The sequence below is a fragment of the Lepidochelys kempii genome, chromosome 4 (assembly GCF_965140265.1).
Source record: "Lepidochelys kempii isolate rLepKem1 chromosome 4, rLepKem1.hap2, whole genome shotgun sequence".
In the NCBI taxonomy this organism is placed as follows: Eukaryota; Metazoa; Chordata; order Testudines; family Cheloniidae; genus Lepidochelys; species Lepidochelys kempii.
Genome location: NC_133259.1, coordinates 5,117,302 through 5,144,337, shown reverse-complemented (window position 1 = coordinate 5,144,337; position 27,036 = coordinate 5,117,302). Strand labels below are relative to the sequence as shown.

At 42.9% G+C, this 27,036-nt stretch overlaps 1 protein-coding gene across 30 annotated transcripts in view; it reads right to left on the bottom strand.

The window, feature by feature from the left end:
- Positions 1–27,036, bottom strand: part of ADGRL3 (adhesion G protein-coupled receptor L3) — an 809,498-nt gene that overhangs the window by 356,825 nt on the left and 425,637 nt on the right. For all 30 annotated transcript variants that reach the window (XM_073340228.1, XM_073340229.1, XM_073340219.1 and 27 more), the window contains one exon: positions 9,363–9,472. In XM_073340228.1, the coding sequence (XP_073196329.1) occupies positions 9,363–9,472 (110 nt within the window). The remainder of the gene's footprint in view (positions 1–9,362; positions 9,473–27,036) is intronic.

Genomic DNA, 27,036 nt, shown 5'->3' with positions numbered 1-27,036 from the left:
CAATTTATAACTCCAAGAGTGAATCCTGGTCTCATTCAAGTTAACGGCAAAACTCTCACTGACTTCAGTCGGACCTCATGGATAGATTTTACACAAAGAAAATGCTAACCCTAGCAACTAAGGGTTTGATCCACAGCCCTCTGAAGTCAATGGAAAGACTCTCATTGACTTTTGTGGGCTATGTATGGGCTAGTCCTTGAGTCAAAAAGGTAGTGTGAACTCAAATGGAAACATATCTTCAATAAGTCTGATACCCTTTTCAGTCTTAAGACATCATTTAAATTAGACATAACTACAAAATACACCAGGATGTATTTTAATTGATTCCATTTGAAACAATAGATGAGCTATTTTAAACAGAAAAGCTACACGCAGATTATGATACATAGTAAACAACAAATAAACTTGGGAACCTGAACGGTTGCTGACTTTGTCTAGAATACATAGTCATGGCACTTTAGCATTTTGAAACAAGGATATGGCCCTGGTGATCAAATCCATAAGAAAACAAAGACTGTGCTCTTCCTAACTACAAGACAATATTGCCTTAATAAATGTATACAATAAATTCTGTTTGCTTGCATTATTTGCTTATAGTATGTACCAAAGGGAAAAATTTAGGTTTTCATCCAACAAGGTAGCAAGCTTTGCCATATGAGTAATCCCACTGAAGCCGACTAGGGAAAAATAGATGTCACTGTATTTTGAATCCTAACTAACGTATATTCTTTACTGCCTGGAAATAGCCAAACTGAGTGCAAGTACCCAAAGTAGCAATAGAATCTGAATTGTACGCACATTTAAAGTAAGTACTATTCCTGTGTATGATTTTTAAAAGTCACGGTGATAACAATATAATTAGGTCTGGCAATTTTTTTTGTTTGTTTGCTTAGTTTGAAAAAACATTCATGTTTATTTTAAAGGATTTTTTGCAGATTTATAAGTATTTAAGTTTTCAAATTGTGCAAAATTATGAGCTTTAAACATTTTTTAAAATCAATTTAAATTTAAATTATGGGGGTTACACAATAGGAGGGGGAATAATTATTTAATGATGGTAGATGTAGAGATTCTAAAAAGTTGAAGCTTTATAACACTTAAAACACACAAATATCCTTATACCAAACTCTAATAAGTTCTCAAGCAGCTCGTTTCTTACTTTACCTATCTGTAAATTTTGATTACCATCGATTAATCTATTTTTTCATCAATTTCTGTGTGTACAGTGAAATCAATGTTTACTGACATTTACCAATAAAAAACTAATGCTTCCAAGCCTAAATATAATTTTACAAAAAGAAAAGGAGTATTTGTGGCACCTTAGAGACTAACCAATTTATTAGAGCATAAGCATAAGCATCTGAGGAAGTGAGCTGTAGCTCACGAAAGCTTATGCTCTAATAAATTGGTTAGTCTCTAAGGTGCCACAAGTACTCCTTTTCTTTTTGCGAATACAGACTAACACGGCTGTTACTCTGAAACCTATAATTTTACAGTTAGAGAACAACCCAGCCACGCAGATTTCCCTCTTGCTTAGAATATTGAAGCTATTTATCTTCTATTTGAACATTCTGGGATAAATTCAGGAAAAATAGTCTTCAAGATCAACTGTCCATTTTTTCTAGGCAGGTTCCCCACCACCTCTTCCCTCTGAGGGACAGATTGTCAAATCTATGCCCACAATTGCCAGGAACATTTTAAATTTTCCTTTTTTCCCCTTTTCCCCCCAATTTTATTGCAGAGACATGGAATCATCTTTTAGTCCCCTTCTCAAGACAGCATCCCTATTTAGGAGAGAACTTAAAAACATGCTTAAGTCTTACTGAAGTTAATAGGTTTTAACCATATGCTTAAGTGCAATACTGAACAGGGGTTGACAAACATGGGTTTGAGTGCTTTCCTGAACTGGGATCTTACATAGTAGTATAGATGGCTTAAGTCTTTCCAGTTTGTTTTCTAACACGAAAGAACTGATTTTCAGTAGAACTCAGCTCCTGTTTGGGCACCAGATTTTCAAAAGTGCTCAGCACTCAACAGCTCCTATTGCCCTCAATATTAGCCATTGTTTTTACAGATACGGATGCTGCAGGAGCTTTGGAGCTCATATGGATCTTGGTGAGGGCTGCAATTATGGAATACACCTAAGCGGAACACACCGTTGCATCTATTCAAAGAACAAAACTTTGCTTCTGGACAAATTAAAAAAAATGTTTTCCCCCTCTTCTGAAAATCAAGACTACTGCAAATTTTAGCTTAGGGAGTGCTCTTGGTAACATTCCACCCAGCCTGTTTAATCGCTCCGTTATCCATGATTCTCACGAACCTTAAACTAATAATATCGTAATAATTCCAGAATATGTAAAACACCCCCTGGTCGGATTCCACCTCTTCCACTGAACCATTTATTAGTGGTTTTAGCTTGGAAATGCACCTGACCCAAAACCCTGACTACCTCTGAACGGTGAGGATATACAGATCAAAGTCCGGTCTATGTTTGAGCTAAGATGGATCAATATCTATAAATCAGGAAGTCAGTTTAAAGGGCTGGTGATAGTCTTGACAAGTGTCTCTGTTAAAAAAAAAAATAAGACATGGTTGGGTTTATAATCCTTCTCCCTGACTCTTCCATAACAAATAGGTTCACTTTACAAGCCATAAGTTTTTTTTTTCTAAGTGCTAATACATGTCCAACAAGCTGTGTTCTTACTGCCCTCGACACATCACCACTGTGCAATAAAAGCTCTCCAATCAGAGATCAGCTGACAGGCTCATGGAGATTCCAGCTCTCTTTCCCTTATTTCTTTTCTGACGTTTGCAATGGGTGGACCAGGAGGCAGCTAGGTGTGGGATTTTTGCTCAGCACACACTCCCTAAGAACAGCTGTAACCACAACGAGAGAATACTGCCTTGTCCTTACTGCCATGAAACACATGCGGCTCATTTGAGATGGTGTTGCCATTCCTGCAGCTAACCGACAGGGGCATTTAAGAGCAACACATGGGGAGGAAGGAGGGTCCAGTGTCTAGGGCACTAGCTTGGGATTTGGGAGACCTGTGCTCAAATCCCTTACCCACCACAGACTTCCTGTGTGACTTTGAGGCACAGAGAGGCTAACTGATTTGCCCCGTTTCCCATCTGTTAAAGGGAGATAATAGCACTTCCTACTTGAAAGGAGTGTTATGAGGATAAATAGATGAAAGGTTGTGAAGTGCTCAAATACTATGATAAGGGGAACCAAGTAAGTACCTTAGATAGAGAATACAGACTTACCTTCCGTGAAAGAGACTGCCCCAGTCACCTCATCTCTATGAGACCTACTGGGCTGCTTGTTTGGGCAATGCTTAGTGCAGATTGATACACACCAGAAAGAAATTTAAAAAACCACACTGTTTTAATGGGTGTTTGTTAGGAGCACACTGAAAATTACATGGGAAGCTGGTAGCAACCCTAATATTTAGGTTGCATAACAACCCATTACAACAGATCTTTTCAACCACTCTTTTTTGAGAAGCTCTAACACCTCCATTGCTTTCATCACACCTCTGACGTGTGTGTAAAAATTATGCCCACTAACACCTGCTAAAAAGGCTTAGTTCCTTTAAATTGGGCCTTCAAGGTTAAAACCAAACCTAGGAAGGAAAATACCCTTTTTTATTTGTGAATCTGTTTCCCAGAGTGTCTCTGGATATTTCGTTTTAAATTTCAGCCTCCTAAGTTTCTTGATTCATCTAAAATATTTATTCTTCCTGAACACCAGCATCAGTTTTTATTTCATTCTTGAAAACTGTGTGCACGCCTGTGCTGATATCTACACCTGCAGGCTAAGAGACTGCTGATTTGCAAAACTCACATAGTATTATATTATTTCAATCACGGGCACATTTCTGTTGGCACTTGTAAATGTGCACTCGCCCCACCAATAATATAGTGAAAGGAGACTGGTAAGGTAAGTAATGCTTCCTTTGTTTCTGACTCTGAGGAAGAAAAAGAACTAACAAGGGAATCTGGGAATTACAATGAATACAAAACTGATTTTGTTTTGTTTTGATTTCGTTTGTTTGTTTGGCTGCAATTCTTATGAAATTGTATGCCTTGGAAGAAAGGCAGTTTGTCAGCAGGATACAAAGTAAAGAGTCTTTGCTCAGAATCAGAAATAACCATAATGGGTGGTTAGGTTAGCATTTCTTATGGTCCCCAGCCCACGCATCAAAGTCATTCATTTAACTAAGTAGAACACGGGAAGCAGGGATGCTTTCATTACCAAACCAGAGTGTACATAGCCATGTTTAACCCCTTAGGAACATTTGTCATTTTCTTTTGGGGGAGAGCATGGACGGATGGCCTGCCCCCTGGGAAGGGAATAACACAGAGGGATGGTATCTGAAGGAACCACAGGACCATTTATGTAAAAATTGGCACCCAGCAATGCATTGCTGTGAGAGCTTGAAAACACTGTTTCTCAGCTGTCAGTGGTTAAGAACTGCAGAAAGGAAACCCCCACAAAGAAAGGCAAGGGAGGTGAGAATACAGGATTCAAAAATGGTATGGCACTCAAAAATAATTAAGAACAGTATTCTTAGGAGAAGTGGTTTCATTAAATTGTTTTCAGGTTGCAATTTTCTCTCATCTTCCCCCCTCCCCCCGCCTCAGCAATCTTAAAGCAATAAAAGTATCAGATTGCTTTCTAGTGCTTGGATTCTCTTAAAACTGTCATTATTCAATTATCTGTCTATTCACTGGCCCTAAGGTCCAGTGAAGCAGATATTGTGAGCTTTCATTTAATGTTTTTAAACGCACTTCTGTCCACTTGTGATACAATAAAACTTTATTGAATTCTGTTCCCACATCACACTTAACATCCTTCACTTTTATTGATATGTAAGCCAGCCCACTCTTCTGTCAGCAATAAAAAGAGTATTTCTAGCAAAGAAATTACCCTTTTTTTCATCAATACCACAACAGGGAAACGTGAATTCAACATCTCTGTTTTTTTTAAACCAGTCTTTAACAAAGAGATGAATAATAGTTAAGTGTTGCTTCTCCCCCGTCCCCCATCACCTTGTCAGCATTTAAAAATATAGGGGACTATTCTAAGCATGAGAGAGAGTTGGTCACCTGTTGATGTCGACTAGCCCTGTTTAGCCAGAGGGGAGAGAAGTCAGGACAATCTATCCCTCATCAGAGGTCAGATCCATTTTGTTTCTAAAAGCAAATAATTCCCAGAGTGAGTGAGGCTGGCGGAAGCAAGGACTAGGGACAGGTAATACACCAGCCATTTTCAAAAGAGAACATGGGCTGGTAAAGTCATAAGAGGCTACATTTTTCAGAAAGAAATGGAGAGGCTTTCGCTGGACAATGCACTGTCACCAGCAAGTCTCCCTGCAACTGATGGAAGTTATGGGAAATTAGAGAAACAGGAGAAAAAACAAAACCAATGCAAGGCAGGATTGGGGAACCAACAGATAGTTTAAAATATTCCGTATGTTTTTCTTTGAGGGAACCGGCACAACCACGTTCTATTGAGCATCAGCGTCCAAGGTCAACTATATTATCACACTACAGCCAGTTCCCAAATGATGCTCTACTGGAACATATACTCAACTTTCCTTTGCTGTTCAGCGAATATTTCCATTAATGCTATGGCAACGTCTATAGCCCATGATTTGAAACCTTATGGCGTAAACCAACATCTTAGACATAGCAGGCCGAGACTACATTCTAATGGAACGTGTGATGAAACATTAATGCCTTAATTACAAAAGCTGATGCACTTCTCCTGCTTTGAGCAGGGGGTTGGACTAGATGACCTTCTGGGGTCCCTTCCAACCCTGATATTCTATGATTCTTTAGGAGAATAGCACATTGCAAAACTTAGTTCAAAAAGGTAACAGGGCACTAGGTTTCCAGCAATAGTAACAGTCTGAATCCAAGCAGTTCCTGAGAATAGCCCCACTACGCCATGGAAGATCTGCAATGGAGGCAGGAAATTGCCCAAAAACCATAGTCCATTTTACCTCAGCAAATAGCCAAGAAGGAATTCAGGTTTACTCAGTGGTACTGTGCAAGTTGCTTTTAACTTGTAAGGCACTCAAACAAAAAACAGCCTAAACCTCACTGTCTAGACCAAACTCAAAGCAGGAGCAGCTAGGTAGGTCTTGTTGGACGAAATTGGAGCATAGCCATGGGTAGAGATAACTTCTGTGTTTGATTGGCCAAAAGATGGCAGATTTCACTGCACACAGCGCGTTGGCACTAATATGGTCTGAAGTCACAGATTCCAGGAAGGGCTTGTCTACGCTACCAGCTAGATTGACGGGCAGCGATCGATCCAGCTGGGGTCGATTTGTCGTGTCTAGTATAGACACAAAAAATCGACCGCTGATCACTCTAGCGTCAGCTCTGATACTCCACCTCAATGAGGAGCACAAGGCGAATCGAAAGGGAGAGCGTCTCCTGTTGACACAGCACAGTGAAGACACCACGGTGAGTAGATCTAAGTACGTTGACTTCAGCTACATTATTCACGTAGCTGAAGTTGCATAACTTAGATCAATCCCCCTCACCCCATAGTGTAGACCAGCGCGAAGAGAGAGGTTCCGCTCAGCCATTCATTTATCACTTGCTCCAGCCGATGAGTGCTGTGAACTGCATGTGCCCAGCATGCCCTACTGATGGCTGTGGCTGCAGGACTGGCCTCACTGTTTCTCCCCAGCTGAGCTGGGGAGCTGTATCTCCCCTAAGGTGACCCAGAGGGTGCTCTCACATGAAGAGAGTGGGTGGTCTGATGATTGGCCTGTTTGCCTTCTCAGAGGATAAATGCCTCCCCCATACACTGCTGCAAGTCATCAAATGAGACTGCTAGTAAATGGTGTGAGAGCTTCACAGTCAGCAAGAAAGCCATGTGGTAGATAATTAGGTCAATAAAGTGTTATCATCCCTATTTCAGAAAAAACGGACACCATGAAACTCACAAAGACTTCCCAGGGGGCAGTGCAGCTCAGTGGGTTAAGCACAAGTTCTGGGGTTCAATCCTGGCCCATTAAAGCCAAAGGCAGCTTTGTCATTGACATCAATGGGGTAGGATTTCACTCCTGGACTGTAATGTTGCTCTTGACACTCTCCTGCTGTGTGAACCACTTTCACTGTGAAAGCCACAGGATGATTGTTCCCTGCCTCATGCAGTGGGGATGTTGTGGGGCATAACTAAATAGTGTTTGCAAACTACTACAGAAGTGTAACACGTTGCCAACGCCAGGCACTGGCGAGAACAGAACAGAGAAATTCTAGTCTGCAAGCCCTGTGCTCAGTTCACTAGACCCTGTTGCCTTTGGGGGGGCGGGGACACATGGACATACCCGCACAATGTGCCAGGTCCTTTGCTGGTGTATGGTGTTGTAGCTCTCTGTAATTAAGGGAGCTATACACCAGCTGAGGATCTGGCCCAAAATGTTAATCACAAATGCTGCAATTTTGCAAATCAGAAGATAAGTTGTCAGAATTCACCACAATTATTATCCCTGCCTCCAGCAGTATATAAAGATTACTCCAGTAGGTATTAAAAAACCCACAGCCATAAAACACCCTAACCTGATTTTAAAGGCATCATTTTTCACATTTGGATCATTAAAAACATTCAATCCCTACTGTACATTTGGTACTGAACAGCCTACCGCAAGAGTTATTTTACATCATGCACATAAGACCGATTAGCACCTCAGGGCATAATATTCACATATTACCTCTCTAACAATGCACCGCTATTCTTCTTTGTTTTCTATGCAACAAAGGCTATTGGTAATGACTAGTTCTTTACCAGAATGATCTCAGGAGGAAATAATACATGCCATGTAAATTGCAAATTGTAAGAAATACGACTTATGGTAAGTACAACCTCCTCACCCCCACTCCCCCCCACACACTTTTTTTTTTTGGTAATGAAACGAAACACTGCCTTGCTAGGAGGTCACCTGCAAATCAGTAATTTTGAATAAAGCTCTATGAGTCACATCCAAAGCACATTGATACCAATTTTTTCATTGCCTTCAATGGGTTTTGAATCAGCCCCAATGTAAGACATCAGTTGTTGCATTTAGAAGCTTCGTGGTTTTTGTTTTTAATACTCAGACATGGACATAGTCCTAATGTTGAGCCCTGTTTTCCCCAATCGGCGGAGACAGACTAAGGATCCCTTGGCGAAGTAAGTCACTTTTGTTCAGGGACAAGGGCAGTGAGTTCTTTTGTATTAATTGCATCCCTCACTTTTCAGTTCCCAGCCATCTCTCGACAGCCGTATCACCTTACAACCCTTTCAGTTCCCACAGCAGACAGGCAGCCAGCTCCTCGGTGAGAGGTGCATACAGTTTGAGGGACTGTAAGCATGAGCGAGGAAGCTCATAACTTTCCCTGAGGAGATCACGCTTGTCACTTCCAAGACACATTCCTTCTTCTGTGGCTTGACACCAAGCATGAGCATATTTGTTTATGATCCCAGCTATCTTCTTCCATGGGTCAACTTCTGTGCTTCGGAAGAATGAAATGTTTTCTGGCTGGCTCTCACTACTCAATCCCACACATATTAAACTAATAAGGGAAGACCAGGGGTGATTTTAGTTTTGCCTAATTTGTTCCCTGAGGTGTACAATTTGAGAGCTTTAAGAAATCCAGGGTAAGAAACCCAGAAATTATTTAGTTTTGCATGACTTGATTCTTTACTATTGCTAACCAAATATTTATATTCCTCTTTGCGATATACAATTATTTTGACAGCAGAACTATAACTGAGTCCTGCTGCTATGAAAAGCAAATTCTGAGGCATCTTTACTTTTTGGTAATGCTGATTTTGCTCTATTAAAAATATAATACTACAACCACAGATGAAGATTTTTCTAAACCTAGAAAAAAATTAAGGCTTTCAGGACCTGCATGTAACTTCCCTTCACCAATTAAGAAAATTACAGTTTCATAATTCCTACCATCAACATTACACTCTCATCAATTAGCTTCCTATTTGCTTGTCCCTGCAAGGAGATGTAATACGGGACTTAAAAGGTAGCAATAAAATGTCACTAATTAAAATAACGTAGATAGGTCTAAAAAATGTTTGATATACAAATTACAATCAGAAAACTGTATAGTAAGCAATAAAAAAACCTAATTAATAGTAGTGTTTCATTTAACAGGAGTATACTTCACACTGTGTGTGAGATTTTCAAAGCCTTATCCACTGAATCTGGCGTGGTGTATACACTTTTGCCAATTTTGTCAGAGTGGTGGTTTGTTTTTTTCCCCATGGGTTCAAGGCCTAATCTTCAAGCAAATGAGATCTCTATCCATGAGAAGTGAAAACAGATTAATATACATACTGTAGGGGACACATTCATACTGCACTTCCAGGTATTTGTACGTTCCTGGGCAAGGATCTGGAAACACATCAGGGCCCGCTACCACTGCGCACTGTGTACGATTACTGCATCTGAAAGACAAAGACAATGACAGTCAAAATACAGATGGAGATGATGATGGGTAAAATTTTCATAAGTGTCCAAGTTACTTAGGCATCTAAGACCCATTTTCAAAAGTGATTTCCCTGCCTCAGCCTCACTGACTTTTAATGGAGCGTAGCAGTACTTCACTTTTGAAAATGGGGCATAGGATCTTATGTCACTCAAGTGCTTTTTTTACTTATTATTTATAATTTTAGTTCCATCTAAGCTACTGAGAGTGAATAGTTTTAAGTTGTTCGGAATTTCTTTTTTTAAGCTTTGACTTCCTTTTTATTGTTTTTTGTACGACGGTTATACAAGAGAACGTCTGAAGTGTACCCATTCAGTGTACCCAGTACATCAACAGCAAATTTAAACCGTGAAGCATGCAGCTGAAATATCCACTGAGGTTCTGATCCTACAAAGGGATCTATGCAATCAGACTCTCATACCCATAGGGCTCACATTGAAATCAACAAAAACTACTGATATGAATATGAGCCTTGACAGATTAATTTATTTAGGCCCTAATCCTGCAGACACTTTGCACATCTTTTAGTGATTGCAGGATCGGGGCCTTGAATTATACTAAATGGTCACAGATATGTCACTATGGAGACTCTTGTTCAAAAGACAAAGAGACCTGAAGGGGAACAGAAATCTAATGTAACTTTAAGTTGCACTGTTCAAGACAAAGTGCAAAGAGTAAATCAACATGTATCAGATTTAGTATTAGGTGTAACTAAACACAAATATTCTTAAATGAACACAAATATGATTTTCATATCAAGAGTGTCCCTTTAAATAGCGTTCTATACAATAATGATGTATAATTCAAAAAGGTGACTACAAACAGTGACAAACAGGAAAGAAACAATCAATCATCAAGTAAACTGTCTAAAGAATAGAGCTGTTCTGCTTTAATGCCCAAAGAACGGTATTACACACCCAAATGCACACAGTACATTTACGTTTGTCATACAGAGCTACAATGCACGTGACTCCTCAGGTATTACATATTTCCAAAAGTACGCTTGTTCTCACTGGAGAGCCGATTCTAAAGACACATTGAGGCAAGAGTTACCTTACTCAGGCAAATAGTCTCTTTGATGTTAGCAAGGTTAATCACGTAAGTGAAGTTATTTGCATGTTTCAATGGTTGCAGTATTGAGACCAGAGATACGGCCTCCATTTGACACACATACTTGACCTGAAAAATGTGTGTGCATCCAAAGTTTAAAGTATACATTTGCACTGGGTATGTTCCTAAAGGAGCTATTGGAATATTTTATTAATGTGTTTGGGATACTTAGACAGACTCACTTAGCAAACAGTGGTTCTAAACAGAAAATTCCTGAAGTGTTCGTTCGGGGGGGAAATGACAATATACTCCTTCGTTTTCATCCTTTTCCATGCGGGATATAGAATTCCTCAGGGATAGAGCATTGCAGTTACTTTCACTAAAATGTTTCTTCCTCTGATATGACACTGGACCTCTGACCCCACCTTTCTATTGGCAGAAGCACCGGCATCCAGAGTGGAACTCATTTAGCTCTGGAGTGGAAATGTTTTGTGTTTACCTGAGGCTACAGTTTGTCAGCCTTAATGAGGATTTTATTTTAGCCCAGAAATTAAAACTGATTCATTAGTGAGTGCCTTAAGCTCAATATTTAAAAAAAAAATTACAGAAAGATTAATAAAACCTGATAAAACCTACTCATCAGGCAATTTAGCGGGATAACAGATAATCCAGAGGGCTGGAATGTTGTAACGTTTTCCTATTGAGACTTATGCCAGCCGATGGTTGTCACAGAGAAGAGACTACTTTTATCATATAAATGGAGGAATAAATGTATTAACTTGAGGGCTAATTTTGTTGTCCTCACCCTGGTTACTGAGAGACAGGTGGCTTGGCAAGGATATACAGATAGTTAGGACAGTGTGTGCAGGCAGGCTTCCAAGAAGAGTCTTTGAACATAATCCAAAATTTCACTTCTAACAAAAATCTTTTATTGAGCTCAATGTGCCTTTCAAAATGCAATCGTGTTGGACTAATCCATAGTGTCTACAGCTTCACAGACAGTCCCCGCCATGTTACGTAGAATAACAATAATGCATCTTCAAGATATGCTTCAGAATCATGAGTCAGGCTCAAAAAAATCATGAGGTTGGCTTCAAAATCATGAAATATAAATAATTAAATAAATAAATAAATAAAATGTGGGTTCTTTTTATTTATGTTCTGGTTTCTATAACCTTGTGGGATGCACTCGCTTCATATTTTCAAGCTTTTCTCTGCAACCATGCCAGCGAGAAATTTGCTTTTGCACTGTTTTGTAAGTGAAAGCTCAGATTCTCATGTTAGCAAATGAACCAAGGTGCTGATGCTTTCAAAAAAAGCACACCACCAACACCCCTCACAAATATTGTGGGAATCGCAATAAAATCACAAGAGTTGGCAATTCTGGGCACAGCAACTTTCCAAACACACATTCTCAGCATTGGTCCTGAATTCAAGTGTGAATCTTTCACTGTCTTCCAGAACAGTGTGTGTTCCGGGACACCACCAAACAGGCAAAAAGGATCAAGCATTAAGGGAGGGAGGGGTGTGACAGTAGCTTATAAATTACCAGCAATAACTACTAGTTAGTTCCTGAAGTGCAAAGGTTGGTAGGGAGCACTGGGTCACCCACTAGATTAAGAACATAAAAACAGCCATACTGGGTCAGACCAATTGTCCATCCAGCCCAGCACCAGTGCCAGGTGTTTCAGAGCAAATGAACCGAATAGGTAATCATTAAGTGACCCATCCTCCTGTCACCCATTGCCAGCTTCTGGCAAATAGAGGCTAGGGGCACTTCAGAGCATGGGGTAGCATCCCTGCCCATCTTAGCTAATAGCCACTGATGGACCTATCCTCCATGAATTTATCGAGTTCTTTTTTGAACCCTGTTATAGTCTTGGTATTCACAATATCCTCTGGCAAAGAGTTCCACAGGTTGACTGTTCTGTGTGAAGAAATGCTACTTTTTGTTTGTTTTAAACCTGCTACCTATTAATCTCATTTGGTGACCCCTAGTTCTTGTGTTATGAGACGGAGTAAATAACACTTCCTTACTTACTTTAGCCACACCAGTCATGATTTTATAGACCTCTAACATATCCCCCCTCAGTCATCTCTCTTCCAAGATGAAAAGTCCCGGGCTTATTAATCTCTCCACATATGGCAGCCATTCCATTCCCCTAATCATTTTTTTTTCAGAGAACTATCCACAATGACTCCAAGAGCTCTTTTCTAAGTGCTAACAGCTAATTTAGACCCTATCATTTTATTTAAATGCAAAGTAATGCACATTGGAAAACAAAATCCCAACTATATATAGTTGGGATTATGTTTTCCAATGTGCATTACTTTGCATTTATCAACACTGAGTTTCATTTGCTACTTTGTTCCTCAGTCACGCAGTTTTCTGAGGTCCCTTTGTAAATCTTTGCAGTCTGCTTTGGACTCAACTATCTTGAGTAGTTTTGCATCATCTGCAAATTTTGCCACCCCACTGTTTACCCCTTTTTCCAGATCATTTATGAATATGTTGAATAGTCCTGGTCCCAGTACAGCCCTCTGGGGGACACCACTATTTACCTCTCTCCATTCTGAAAACTGACCATTTTTGTTTCCTATCTTTTAACCAGTTACTGATCCAGGAAAGGACCTTCCCTCTTAACCCATGACAGCTTACTTTGCTTAAGAGCCTTTGGCGAGGGACCTTGTCAAAGGCTTTCTGAGAATCTAATTATATTATATCCACTGAATCACCCTTGTCTACATGCTTGTTGACCCCCCCTCAGAGAATTCTAGTAGATTGGTGAGACATGATTTCCCGTTACAAAAACCATGTTGATTCTTCCCCAACAAATTGTGTTCATCTATCTGTCTGACAATTCTGTTCTTTACGATAGTTTCAACCAATTTGCCTGGTACTGAAGTTAGGCTTACTGGCCAGTAATTGCCAGGATCGTCTCTGGAGCCTTTTTTTTTTAAATTGGTGTCACATTAACTATCCTCCAGTCATCTGGTACAGAGGCTGATTTAAATGATAGGTTACGTGCCACAGGTAGCAGTTCTGCAATTTCACATTTGAGTTCCTTCAGAACTGTTGGGTGAATGCCATCTGGTCCCAGTGACTTGTTACTGTTTAATTTATCAATTTGTTCCAAAACCTCCTCCAATGACACCTCAATCTGGGGGAGTTCCTCAGATTTGTCATCTAAAAAGAATGGCTCAGGTTTGGGAATCTCCCTCCCATCCCCAGCCTCAGTGACTGATGCAAAGAATTTATTTAGCTTCTCTGCAATGGCCTTATCGTCCTTGAGTGCTCCTTTAGCATCTCAGTCATCTAGGGGCCCCACTGGCTGTTTCGCAGCTTCCTGCTTCTGATGTGCTTATTTTTTTTTCCCCCTGTTACATTTTGAGCCTTTTGCTAGCTGGTCTTCAGATTCTTTTTTGGCCTTCCTAACTATATTTTTACACTTCACTTGCCAGAGTTTATGCTCTTTTCTATTTTCTTCAATAGGATTTAACTTCCACTTTCTAAAGGATGCCTTTTTGCCTCTAGCTGCTTTTTTACTTTGTTGTTTAGCCACGGTGGTGCTTTTTTGGTTCTCTTAGTGTTTTTTTAATTTGGGGTATACATTTAAATTGAGCCTCTATTATGGTGTCTTTAAAAAGTTTCCCTGCAGCTTGCGAGGATTTCACTTTTGGCATTGCGCCTTTTAATTTCTGTTTAACTAACTTCCTCATTTTTGTGTAGTCCCCCTTTCTGAAATTAAATGCTACAATGGTGGAATTATTTAGTGCCTCCCTCCTCCCTCCACAGGGATGTGAAATTTTATTATGTTATGGTCACTATTACCAAGCAGTTTGAGTTATATTCATTTCTTGGACCAGGTTCTTTGCTCCACTTAGGTCTAAATCAAAAATTGCCTTCTCTCTTGTGGGTTCCAGGACAAGCTGGTCCAAGAAGCAGTCATTTAAGGTGTCCAGAAACTTTATCTCTGCATCCCGTCCTGAGGTGACATGTACCCAGTCAATATGGGGATAGTTGAAATCCCCCATTATTATTGAAAAAAGAACAGGAGGACTTGTGGCACCTCAGAGACTAACACATTTATTAGAGCATAAGCTTTCGTGGGCTACAGCCCACTTCATCGGATGCATAGAATGGAACATATAGTAAGAAGATATATATATACACATATACATACAGAGAAGGTGGAAGTTGCCATACAAACTGTAAGAGGCTAATTAATTAAGATGAGCTATTATCAGCAGAACAAATCTTTTGTAGTGATAATCAAGATGGCCCATTTAGACAGTTGACAAGAAGGTCTAAGGATACTTAACATGGGGAAATAGATTCAATGTGTGTAATGACCCAGCCAAGAATGAGCAGGGAAGGGGATCAGAGTGGATTTGCGAAGCTGGATAGACAATTTCACTAGAATAGATAAACACCACCCATTTTGTTAGCTGCTAAGTCACAGCATTTTATAAACTGAGTTTGAAGCCTTGTGAGCATCAAAGGAGTACTTAAGGTGCTTTTAGCTTTCTTTATTTCCATTTGCTATGAGATCTGACAGGGAGCTGTAATCTTTTATAAAGTCGTCTTTTTTCCAACCCCCCTCCCCTCATATTTCTACCTGCAGTCATTTTTCTCACATGTGAACTCTCTAGGATGAATGGGAGAAGGTGGGGGGAAGGATGGGGGACTTGGCTCACTCAGCAGAGAGAATGCCAATCTCACCCCTTCATTGGGAACACCACACACTTAATCACTGCTGTGATTTAGGACTTTTCTACACATGAAGTTATTCCTGATTAACTAGCCTGGAGTAACTCCATATGGGGACACACTAAATCTGGAATAAAAGGGTCCCAACATGGAGTTACTCAGAGACAGTTAATCCGGAATAACTCCACATGTACACAAGTTCGAAGGGCAGGGAAGTTTCAGGCACCATTACTTTTCCATTTTGCAAGAAATCTAATGCCTGATTCTCCATTGACTTGACCTTGCCCAGTAATTTATATCTGTGCAAAGAGAGGGGAAATGATTCTAGAGGGTTGCAGCCACTTTGCCCAGAGATGAATGCCTACAGAAGAGGTGAGATGGGGAAGTCAGATCCTAGTATCCAGATTCTAGTACAAAAGTTCTCTTCATCAGACCCTAGGAGTCAGTCGTCATCGAATCGATTTGCTCTCTGGTTTTCACCTGAGAGCTGGGAAAGCACAAAGTAAAATCTGAACAGCCTGCATTTGCCAAAGTGGCAACCCAACATGAGACAGCTGGGCCCTGATTTTCAAGGGAGCTGTGCACTCAAAGCTCTTCTGAAAATCAGGCCTTCGGTTCAGCATCCAAACAGTATCCACCCATAATTAATGCATACTTTCAAAAACAGTGAGTCCTTTCCTCAGTTATAAGAAATCCCATTCTTCAGTACCACTTCACTCCAGCTACTCCCTCCAACCCAATCTCTCGATGTATCCATTAATGTTCTTCAAAATGTGGACAAATATTTACCCAAAAGAGTTGTGCCAATCTAACATAACAAATGCACTAACTGTAAACCGTACACCTACCTCTAGAATACATTTCAGTAGAACAAATTCCTTGTTCCATTTCAAAAAGCCTTTCTATGCTGTTAACATGAAACATTGAATATAAATGTGGTGTTTTCTTGTGCTGTAAGCAGTGGGACTGAAGGAAGCATTTCAGTTCAGTCAGATTCCCGAACTAGCTGCAGGGCTCAACTCAGTTTGTGTCCCCTGATTCAGGCTTTAAAAATCACCATCTCCCTTGACTGCATCTGCATGGCTTTTCTTTACGAACATGCTAATGCTTTTTAAGTGACAAGGTCATCTTTTGGTGGGGATAGGGAAGAGACACAGTATTGACATTGTAGACATTAAAAAAAAAGGCTATTCTGCAAGGTAATGTTTATTTTAAGTCTTTGCAGGAACACAAGGCATTAGTAGCATTGGCTCAGTATCAGTGTGAGGTTAACCAAGTTTGGGGCAATATATTTGTTACTACAGAAATGCAAAGATGGCATAAGATAGATGATCAATCCTAAAGTGCGGCCTTTCAGAAATTAATCATTTTAGTCTCAAAACCACTAAGAGCACTGGTGGCCTGTCCAGCTGAACTGAACCGTCACAATCACTGTAGAAAAGTGGCCATGAAATATATGAAGCAGCAGAGAGTCCTATTGGTTTCCGGAGCTAAAGGCCGCTCCCGCAGCCTAAGGGAAGGCGCCACTGAGCCCAGGACTCAAATAAATACAGGGGACAACAGAAAAAAACAGCAAAGACAAGTGTGAGTGTCAAAGGGTCAAAAATAGGGAACCTGAAGAGGACACTGAGTAGAGAACCCCGGACAGCGCCCACTGCTTCTCAAATGTGTCAAGGGAGCCAGCAGACGCTGCCCAGAGGAACGCTGCCCAGATACATGAATGGAGAGAGGAACGGAGAGAGGCCTCACAGTCGCAGAGAACCCCTCAGCCATCATCCGCTCCCTGGTGGTATACACTCCCACTTTGGCCATCGGTAAGAGTAGGTTGATGAGGATGTCTCACAACTTTGTGGGGCTGCGGACAGAGTGTCCATATACAAGAAGGCGGGGGGAGAAGTGCAGCCAAAAATGCAGAAGTGGGTCCCAGAAGGGGCCGGAAAAGGGGCTGCAACCTGGGGCACTCAAGGTAGGTATGTGCCAGGGTCTCCCTTACACCGCAGAAGGAATAGGCATCAGGGATAGAGGTGAACTGCAACAGGTACATGCCCGTGGTCATGGCTCCATGACAGAGCCGCCAACTAATGTCCCTGGCAGAATACAGGCTGGCCAACCAGGGTGCCTCACCCTCAACAGGTGACAAAAGGTCCTGCCACTTAGTGTCCGGGTGGGACATGAGGAAAGAATCGAGCATGAGTGTGTCCAGATGTGTCCTTGGCACTGTTCAGAAGCAAACTGCCTGCAGGTTGGGCAGCCAGCTCGAGGAGTGCAGGTGGGATGGCTGACGGGGTTTATGGGGCAGGAGACCAGTGGAAAGGTCTGGAGACCCTGGGGTGAGTGGTGGGCGGGGAACACCCTCCCGAGGAAACTGCTTGAGGTAAACCCAAGAGACGGGCGATAAGGCTGCCCTCACTTGCTGAAGTCCTAGGGTTGTCAGGTGTCCGGTTTCCGACCGGAACGCCCAGTCAAAAAGGGAGCTTGGCAGCACTGCTAAAAGTCTGGTTGGTTGTGCAGCACGGCTAAGGCCGGCTCCCAGCCTGCCCTGTCTCTGTGTGGCTCCCGGAAATGGCAATATGTCCAGTGGCTACCAGGCTGCCCCCGCTCCGAGCCCCCCTGCTCCATCCCAAAGCCCTCATCCCAGCCCCACATAAGAACCCACATCCCCAGCCAGAGCCCTCAACCCCCCGCACTTCACCCCCCTGCCCTAGCCGGAAGTCCCCTCCCACAGTCCAAACCCCACATTTCTGGCCCCACCCCGGAGTCCAAACCCCCTCCTACATCCAAACGCTACCCCCTGGCCCAGAGCCCCCTCCTGCACCCCAAACCCCTCATCCCAGGCCCCACCCCAGAGCCTGCACCCCCAGCCAGAGCCCTCATCCCCTCCCACACCCCAACCCCCTGAGCCAGCCCACTGAAAATAAGCACGTGAGTGAGGGTGGGGGAGAGTGAGCGGAGATGGAGTGGGGGGGGCCCTCGGAGAAGGGGCAGGGGCAAGGTAGGGGTGGGGCAAGGGTGTTCATTTTTCTGCTATTAGAACGTTGGCAACCCTATGAAGTACGCACTGGGGAGTTTGAAGAGTGGAGAGCCCCATGTGCGGACTGAGCGCCAGGGGATTCACCGGGCCTCCCCAGTCATTGTCCAGGACGACTCTGATAACTCCTGCCAGGACCAACCTCTGGCGCACCAAGTTGGGGACTGTGTAGCAGGGGCTCTGCAAGGAGATATACCCTATTGGCGGCCACCTGGTTGCCGAAACCAACTTCCGGGTCTCGAGGAGGTCCTGGTAAAAGCCTGGCAGCCCAGAGACCTCTCAGATGGAGATAAAGGAGCTGCCAGTGATATCGGAGCCCCCAGAGGCGGCGGAGGAAGGCGTGCACCAACGTGCTCCATACCAGACTACATGCACCATAAAGGACTCTCCACAGGGCCTAGAGGCAGAAGACATGGACCTGAGTGCGAAGGCAAATCAGGCCCTGTCCTCTTTCCTCCAGGGGGAGACTCAAGACCCCGCAGAGACCCAAAAATCCAAAGGAACTCCAGAACTAATTCCTGGAGGTGGGCCAGGAAAACCTGGGGCCGGGCTCAGGATATTGAGCCGGTGCCAGAGCACACACAGGACTAGCTGGTTCAGCACCAGCGCCCTCCCGCGCAGGGAGAGACACCGGAGCAGTCCTGTCCATCTCCACAACCGCTCATCCATCCTGGCCTCCAAATCCTGCCAGTTCTCCAGCGGAGAAGGATGCATGGCAAAAAGGTAAATGCAAAGATAGAGCAGTGGACCCGGGCTCCACCGAATGGCTTGAAGCGCAGCTGGGAGGGAGCTTACCTGCCACCCATCCCCAACCACCAGGCCAGAGCTTTTGACCCCGGTGGAGGAGGCTGCTGAGTACATGGCTTGGTAGGCCTCCACCTACACCAGGTCGCCCGGGTCCTGGACCATGAGGAACACGTCACTGACATACGCCGACAGGACCAGCCGCAACTCTGGGTCACAGAGCACCAAACCCACCAACTTCCTGCAGAGGAGACGGAGGAAGGGTTTGGTGACCCGAGCATACAGCTGGCCTGACAGTGGACAGCCTTGATGCACCCCCCACCCAAAGCTGACAGCAGCAGCAGAGGGAGGAAGGCAGGTAAGACAGTACAGCATTCCTTTGTCAGTTAGGTGTGACATGCTGCGGTGTGGACGGCCCGAAAAACATGCCCAGAAATGTATACAGATACTATGCAAAACCCGTTGATTCTGGTGCACGTTATGCATGCATTGCCCCCACCCCTTTCCCTGGAGGTGGGCTCATGGGATCACTCTGACAGTGGTGTGGTCACAAAGTGAGCAAGGAGAGCTATTTATTTTTGAGATGGTATTTTCTGTCAATCTGCACCGAATGTACAGTTTTAAGCTACGGTGACCTAACAGACCTTGGAACCTGCTTGCTTGACCTGCCCTTCCCAGCCCTGGGCCTGGGTGCATGGCGGGAGTCAGACAGCAGGTGGCCAGAGAACAGAGCACTCCAGCAATTCAGAACTGTAGAGAATCCTATGAGCAGCAAGTTAATACTCCTGTAAATTAGAGCAGACTCCAGCAATGGAGCACGCTCAGTGCCTCTGGAGTGTTCAGAGGTTTTCGCCGCAAGTCTCTAGCAAACCCCACTGAATATAGCAATTTCAGAGGTTTATAATTTAGCTGAATCTGGGGGAATTTTCATGGGGGGGGACAACAAAAAATTACATGTCCCCACTACCACTCCCCTGCCAAATTTCAAGTTCCTATGCCAAATCCTGGAGATACTAAACTCCTCCAAGAAATTATTGGATTTTTTTTTAACATGGCCAAAAATATATTTTTTCCCCAACTTTGTTCTCCCCTGTAGCTGGACTATTTTTGCTGGATCTTTCAAATTAAAATCGGTCTGAGACACAGACCCAGCATGGAGAATTTCAGCCCAAACAGTTAAAATCCAGCAAAGTTATAAGTGCCTGAAAACAAAGGTTTATACTGGAAAGTGTTTGGCGATTCTAATTACAGATGTCACTACCAGCTCCATTTGTAATTTTGGCTCTCTTCTATTTACAGATGTTTATAACAGGAAACCTCTTTAATGTCTTTTCTTTTTGCGAATACAGACTAACACGCTGTTACTCTGAAACCGGTCTTGAATGTCTGTGTGTGCTGCTCAAGAGAGCACGTCTGCACTCATTATTGCAAATCAAGAAAACAGAAGTATTCTCACCCCCCTCAACTGAAACTCAGAAATGTATTTTACATAGACTTCATATTTCTGCAAAGGCAGGGCAGGCTCCACATGACCAGACACACAAATATAGCTGAGCCATCAATATCCAAGCCTGTTTCTCAAGGCCTATTATACTTTTCTAATGGTTTTACAGTAAGAGACAGACTTAATTCATTATCCTTCCTGGCAATGCTGCAAGATATCCTTTTTCCTCTCTGAAATGCAAAATCTCCTCTCTGGATGGCTGCCTTAGCAAAGAAGCTGTCACAGTAAATAAGTCAGCTAGGAGTGCATTCTTCCCTGTCACTATGTGATATTTCCAAATCAACCCTTTAGGAAGGACCGAAGGGGTGGGAGGGAATAATAGCCTGGAGAAAGTAAATGGGAAACAAAGAGAAATTTCACTCAAAATAGGAGTTTAATTAGAGTTCAAATGATGGCCTGCAAATGCGGGGAGGGTGCATGTTGGGGGACACACAAGTCAGGAGAAAAGTCTTTGGCTCACCACATTTGCTTTCAATAACGTGCTGCGCAAAAGCAAATTTAAAGTTTCTGTTTGTGTTTAGCTTTCAGAAACAAAGAATCCCTATGCAGAAATGGTTTTTTTCCCTCCAAAGGACAATGGGGAAGGGGGTGGTGACAAGGAGATGATATTCTCTATCATTTTCTTCATTATGAATGGTCCTTTTATATTGATCTTTCTCAGTACAGAAAAGCTGACTTTCTAACCTTTCCTGAGGTCTAATGATCAGTGATGTGTAATGTTTGCACAAGAGTCTTGCTACCGGCTGCATTTTATTGTTTTTTATTGACAGGTTGAATTCTCTATCAGAAGGCCTAGAGCTTTTGGATAGCCCTTACTCACAGGATCAAACTGCACGAACTGCAGCCTGTTCAAGGCTCTCTGTAGAAATATGCCAAAAATAAAAAATTCCAGTCCTCATGAAAGAATTACAATGATGCATTATTTTGATTGCATTTAAGTCTCGTTGGGCTTACTTGAGAAAGTTTTTCCTTCATTTACCTTCAGCCCCAGTTTGTTACAAGTGACTTTTTAAAAATAATTAAAAGAGAGAGAGAGAGAACCAGCTCAAGCCACAAGTGATCTGGATCTAACAAAATTCCTCTAGATGAGGTATTTCCATGGGGCCAAACTAAATAGGGCTTGTCTATGCATGGCGTTCCTGATTAACTCCATGTGTGAACACTCTTATTCTGGAATAAGAGTGCCTTGATCCTATTTAGCTTAACCCACTTTCAAAGCACATTTCATCCCATTCATTTAGAAACACAAACAAACTTAAATTTGGTGAGGTATTGCATCATTTTGCATCTACCCTTTCTACTAAGTAAAACATGCTTAATATCCTTTGTCACTGCTGCACTTCTTTCCCCTCTCTCTTTCCATTTCACTCTCTCACCCCCACCTTTCCTCTGCCATGGATCTTCTTATCTCTTTTCCTCTCTCTTTCACAAACTCTTTCCCCCTCAGCATAGTTTTCCTATGTTGTGTAATAATTGTTTTCTCTTTCCTTCTCTTCCCCACAATCTTGTTTTTCCCTCGGTTGCGCTCTCTTCCGCCTTCACTCACACTTTCACTCACCTCTCTCTCCCTCCATCATTCATTTCCATACACTCTGTGATCTCTTAGAATCACAGAATATCAGGTTTGGAAGGGACCTCAGGAGGTCATCTAGTCCAACCCCCTCCTCAAAGCAGGACCAATCCCCAAAGTTTTTTGCTCCAGATTCCTAAATGGCCCGTCAAGGACTGAACTCAACCCTGGGTTTAGCAGGCCAATGCTCAAACCTCTGAGCTCTCCCTCCCTCTGCACCTTCATCCTCTCTCTCACACTCTCCTGCCTCCCCCAGCAAAAAACCACACACGCCTCCTTCCCACTGACTCATTCTCTCCTGCCTCAAACCTGACCCCCAACCTCTCACAGGTGCTGTGACAGCATTCCCTCACAATCAAGCCAATGCACAGGTGCATGCTGCTCTCTCTGCTGCAGTTCTGTGCGGAGGAATCCATGGCCACCCAGCCTGACTGCCCTACATGCCATTGGGTGGTAAGAAGCAGAGACTGGGTCAAATTCTCAAGGAGAACATTATGGAGAGATGGCTCTAAAAGGGATGTGAGACCATGATCTTATTAGATGGGGCCCACCAAGTCAGAGACAGGCACATGCCTGACAATTGGAAAGGGGAAGAGGAGAAGATCCCACTCCTAGTGACCTGCCAAATTCCTAGCACAACAGAGGCACCCTGATCCATTCCGTCTCTTTTCCTCCCCCACCCCAGCCACTGGACCTACACAGACCATGGCCTGCTGTGATTTCACAACTGCCCAGCTGGGTGACAGCCAGCACCAGGATCAGTGTTAGGCATTTAGGGGAAAAAGGAATTTATTTCCATGAGCTTGCCACCATCACCCCAAGCAGCTCCAAAACTGCTGCCCCCATGCAAGTTGTCCCCTCTGTTCCACCTTCCTGCAGACCCGAACAACCATCTTCCTGGAGCCCTAGAGCATGGCTGTTTTGTATGGCAGTATAGGGCTATGCCCCCAAGCTCCCCATGCCCAGATAAATTGAGCAGGATTTTGGCACAAGGAAGGTTTATTTGTAAAAAGTGCAAGCAGCACTGGATTTTTCAAAGAAACAGGGCACCATTGTATGAAAGATTTTTGCTCAGTAACCTGCAACAATACTATTCAGTTTGCCTATTTTTGTAAAAGAGCAACACCCTAGCTTTTCACTTATCTATGTATCAAGCTAACTAGCTCTCTCATTCCCACACTGCCAACTTCAGTAGCACCCAGATAAAAAATGTACTTTACACACCTTCACAGTACAGTCCGAGAGCTGAGATAACAAGCCTTTCAGAGCATTGTTTTCCCTACAAAGATCCCTTGTTACTCTCAAACCCCAACCCCACCACTAATATAACTCCCACCATACCTGCTGAGAGGGCAGCAACCTCGAATCTGGAGCTAATGTTGAGCTAAGGTCACTTGATAGAGAGGTACAATAGCATTCATTCTACCCCCGTCCTGAGATAACGAACATGCCACTCACAGCTGGAAAGACCCAGCTTCACAGCTGAGGATTTAAGAACCAAAAGGCTCCACCAGTTGATCCATCTTATATTGACTTCAGTGACAGCAAAGGCACTTCCTAGTGAGAGCCAACCCTGTCTGCAGGGAGCACCTCACATTTGTCTAAGAGCTGGCCATGAATCTAAAATTAAGTAAATACACTGGGAGGAGGGGGCAGCATGGAGCTGAGGTCCACACGAACTTTGCACCTAGTTCAATGGTTCTCTGTCATGGCAACTCAAACATTTTATCTCGAGTTTTCTCATTCCTGAGTTTCCATCCATTTCTTAAGTGTGCTTGTGTGGATAGAAAAGGCTAGTTATGGTAAGCATTCTGCTCTGTCCCTAATGAGGGATAAATAAAGGACATAATTTTCCTTTGTTGTCACTCTCAAGGGAAGCTACTGTGTTTTTTTTTTCTCTCCTCTTTCATCAGTGAAAGTTAATTATACTTTAATTTAATTACAAGTAACAGTGAACGTGAGAATTTCAAAGTATTGTTCATAAAAAGGCAATGTGCTCTCAGTTATATCGTTAACAAAGGGGAGAAAGACTGACACTCTTTCCACTGCATTTCTGTGGATTAATGCGTCACTTTGGGGACCTAAGCGTTAAAAAATAGCCTGGCCACAATTAATTACTGGCAGCTCTGTTGCCATTTTTAATCACTCTGTAGTTGGTCACCAGTCAGGTGTGTCCTCCTTCCAATCAGCAAAGATTGGAAAAGGACAGAGAAACATTAAAGGCACTTCTGGGTTGAAAGCATAGTATCCAAGTGTGCTATGAACATTTGTGAGAGCAGGTTTAATGTACTAGACTTCCACCTCTAGATTGCTCGGTTAAAGTATGCTTTAGACTAAACTCATTTGTATTGAACGCCAGCTCAACCTTGATACAATAACTGAATGAGTAGATGGAATATAAACAAACACAACCTACAGTCCAGAAAGACAAAGCTAGGTAACCCCCTAAGAAATTTAGGCACATAGGGAAGACATCTGTGTGGCACTGTAGTTGTTAAATAAAGAGTGGCCTGTCTCTATGTGGACGTGCACATGAGCCTTCCATCTCAGTTCAGCCATGTCAAAAGATTTGGATAAGTGAAGGGTAGATTATCCTTAACCTTAGCAGAGTTATTTGAAACTATCACTGTCTACTAAGTAATCATCTACTTTGGTGCCCACGGGCAGAATGTTCTGAGCATGCAGGAGGCAGCTCGGGAGCCTCTTTGTCGAGAGCCTCTGCCCAGCAGCAACAAAGCTGCTTTCCGTTGTGGCACTCAATAGAACAGTGGGGGAAGCCAGGCATCACACATGCCTACTGACTGTGACTACCCACCAGAGCGCCTTCCCCTAGTGTGCCTGGACCTAGCATTCCCTGGGCCCTAAGATACCTTCTGGATCATACTTCGATGGCCATCCCCTCACCATACTTGTTCACCCCTCCAGTAAGGGCAGGCTTTTTCCACACAGTGTAACTCTCCGCATAGAGGGTAAAATTATAAATATATATATATATACCCCCCCACACACATATACATGCCCTGGATTGAGAACAATCTGATAGATAAGGGGACTTTTGAACTGAACCTTTGTGAGATAACACCAACTAGGAACAATAACACCTTGGAGGGCTTCGGAACCATCAAGGCTGTTTTTCCTTTAGTTGGCTGAGTTTTGCAAAAATATTCTAAATGATTTAGACATAATTAAATACTATCCTATACATGCAAAGTTAAATTGTCCTTGGGAAAATGAAATGTTCAAGTTTACGTTTTCAGAAAAGCTCAACTCCCACAACTGGGCCTGGACTTTCAATAGGGTTCAGCTCACACTCAGGCACCTAAATAAAGTAGCTTTTCAAGAGGGCTCAGTACACAGGAGTTCCTGTATGAGAGCTCCTGGGCAGTCACTGTTTTTTTGTTGTTTTTTTTTTCTGCAAACCTCCTCATTTCATTCAGGTGCCTGAATGGAAACTGAGCTCTTCTGGTAACCCAGCCCTGACATGTTTATGGAAAGAACAAGCTGTCACTGGGTCAGTACTGAAGCTCATCCATCCCCTGAGCCTTAGACAATGTGACTGGGGCAGGAACTGGGAATTCTAAATTGGAGGGGACGAAACATTGCTGTGGCAGGTTGACTTTTGAAAATGGTGACTGGTTGAAGCCTCTCAGGCCTACTAACATGATCCTATGGAGTTGGATTAGAGGGCAAAAGCGCCTGATAAATTAATCACATGACTCCACAAACCATCATCTTTCAAATATGTGCTGTGGTTTTGGTTAAATTTATTTGAAACTATTTGGTGCCTTGGCGCAGTGGGTCCAATATGGAGAGAGAGAGAGAAATTATAATATTCATTTTGGAAACTTTGAAAAATGACTTCTCTAAATGTTATTGTCAAGCATTTTGGAGACCAATTCCTCATACCCATCTACCAGTGCTAGAAGAAAGACCTGTGCCCTGCTAGCAAGTGGGAACTCACAACTCTCCTCCAGTGCTAACAAATTCCTACCTCTGGCCATAAGAGTTTGCAGGACATTGGATCTGAAGCCTGCCACTGGTGCACAACCGAAACTCATCTGTCCTGCCTCACAGACCCTATAATTTTTGGGGGAAATTCCACACTTCAGAGAAAGAAGGAAATATTTTTGAAAAGAATGGTGGGTGCTTGATAGCTAGACTGAGCTCTGGAATATCAGACGCAGTCCTGGTGCAATAGATAGTATTTTACAAAAACCATTAAAGTTTCTGTCTCTAACTTTCACATTTAATGAAAGAGAGCGATAGTAAGAGATCTGGATAATTCTTGTATTACATTAACAGATAATGCCATCCTTTCTGTCAAGCATGCAGTCCTGTGAATCTTACTGACATCACAGCTCCAGCATCAGTCCTGGAGGAAGGAGGGAAATGTACTGTGAAAGATCAGTTTGGCACAGTGTTCACAACAACTTATCAGGGTCCTGTTTTCAGAAATTGTGGGATGTGAGAGAAGAGAAAGTACAACACATTCCTCTGTCTTTGGAGTTATTCTGCAACAAAAGCAGAGACTTATTACTGAAGAATTGTAATATCTAGCTAGTCAAACAAAACAAGTGATTCCACAAGTGAGCAATTAAAGACCATTGGACATCCAGCACTCACAGAACCTCACTGTTGAGTAACTAGGTTCAAAAGTGGCTATGCTCCTGGAATACTGTTTCCAGTTCTGGTGCCCACAATTCAAGAAGGATGTTGATAAATTGGAGAGGGTTCAGAGAACCACCATGAGAATGATTAAAGGATTAGAAAACCTGCCTTAGAGTGACAGATTCAAGGAGCTCAATCTCTTTAGCTTAAAGAGAAGTTTAAGGGGTGACTTCATCAGAGTCTATAAGTACCTACATGGGAATCAAATATTTAACAATGTGCTCGTTAATCTAGCAGAAAAAGGTATA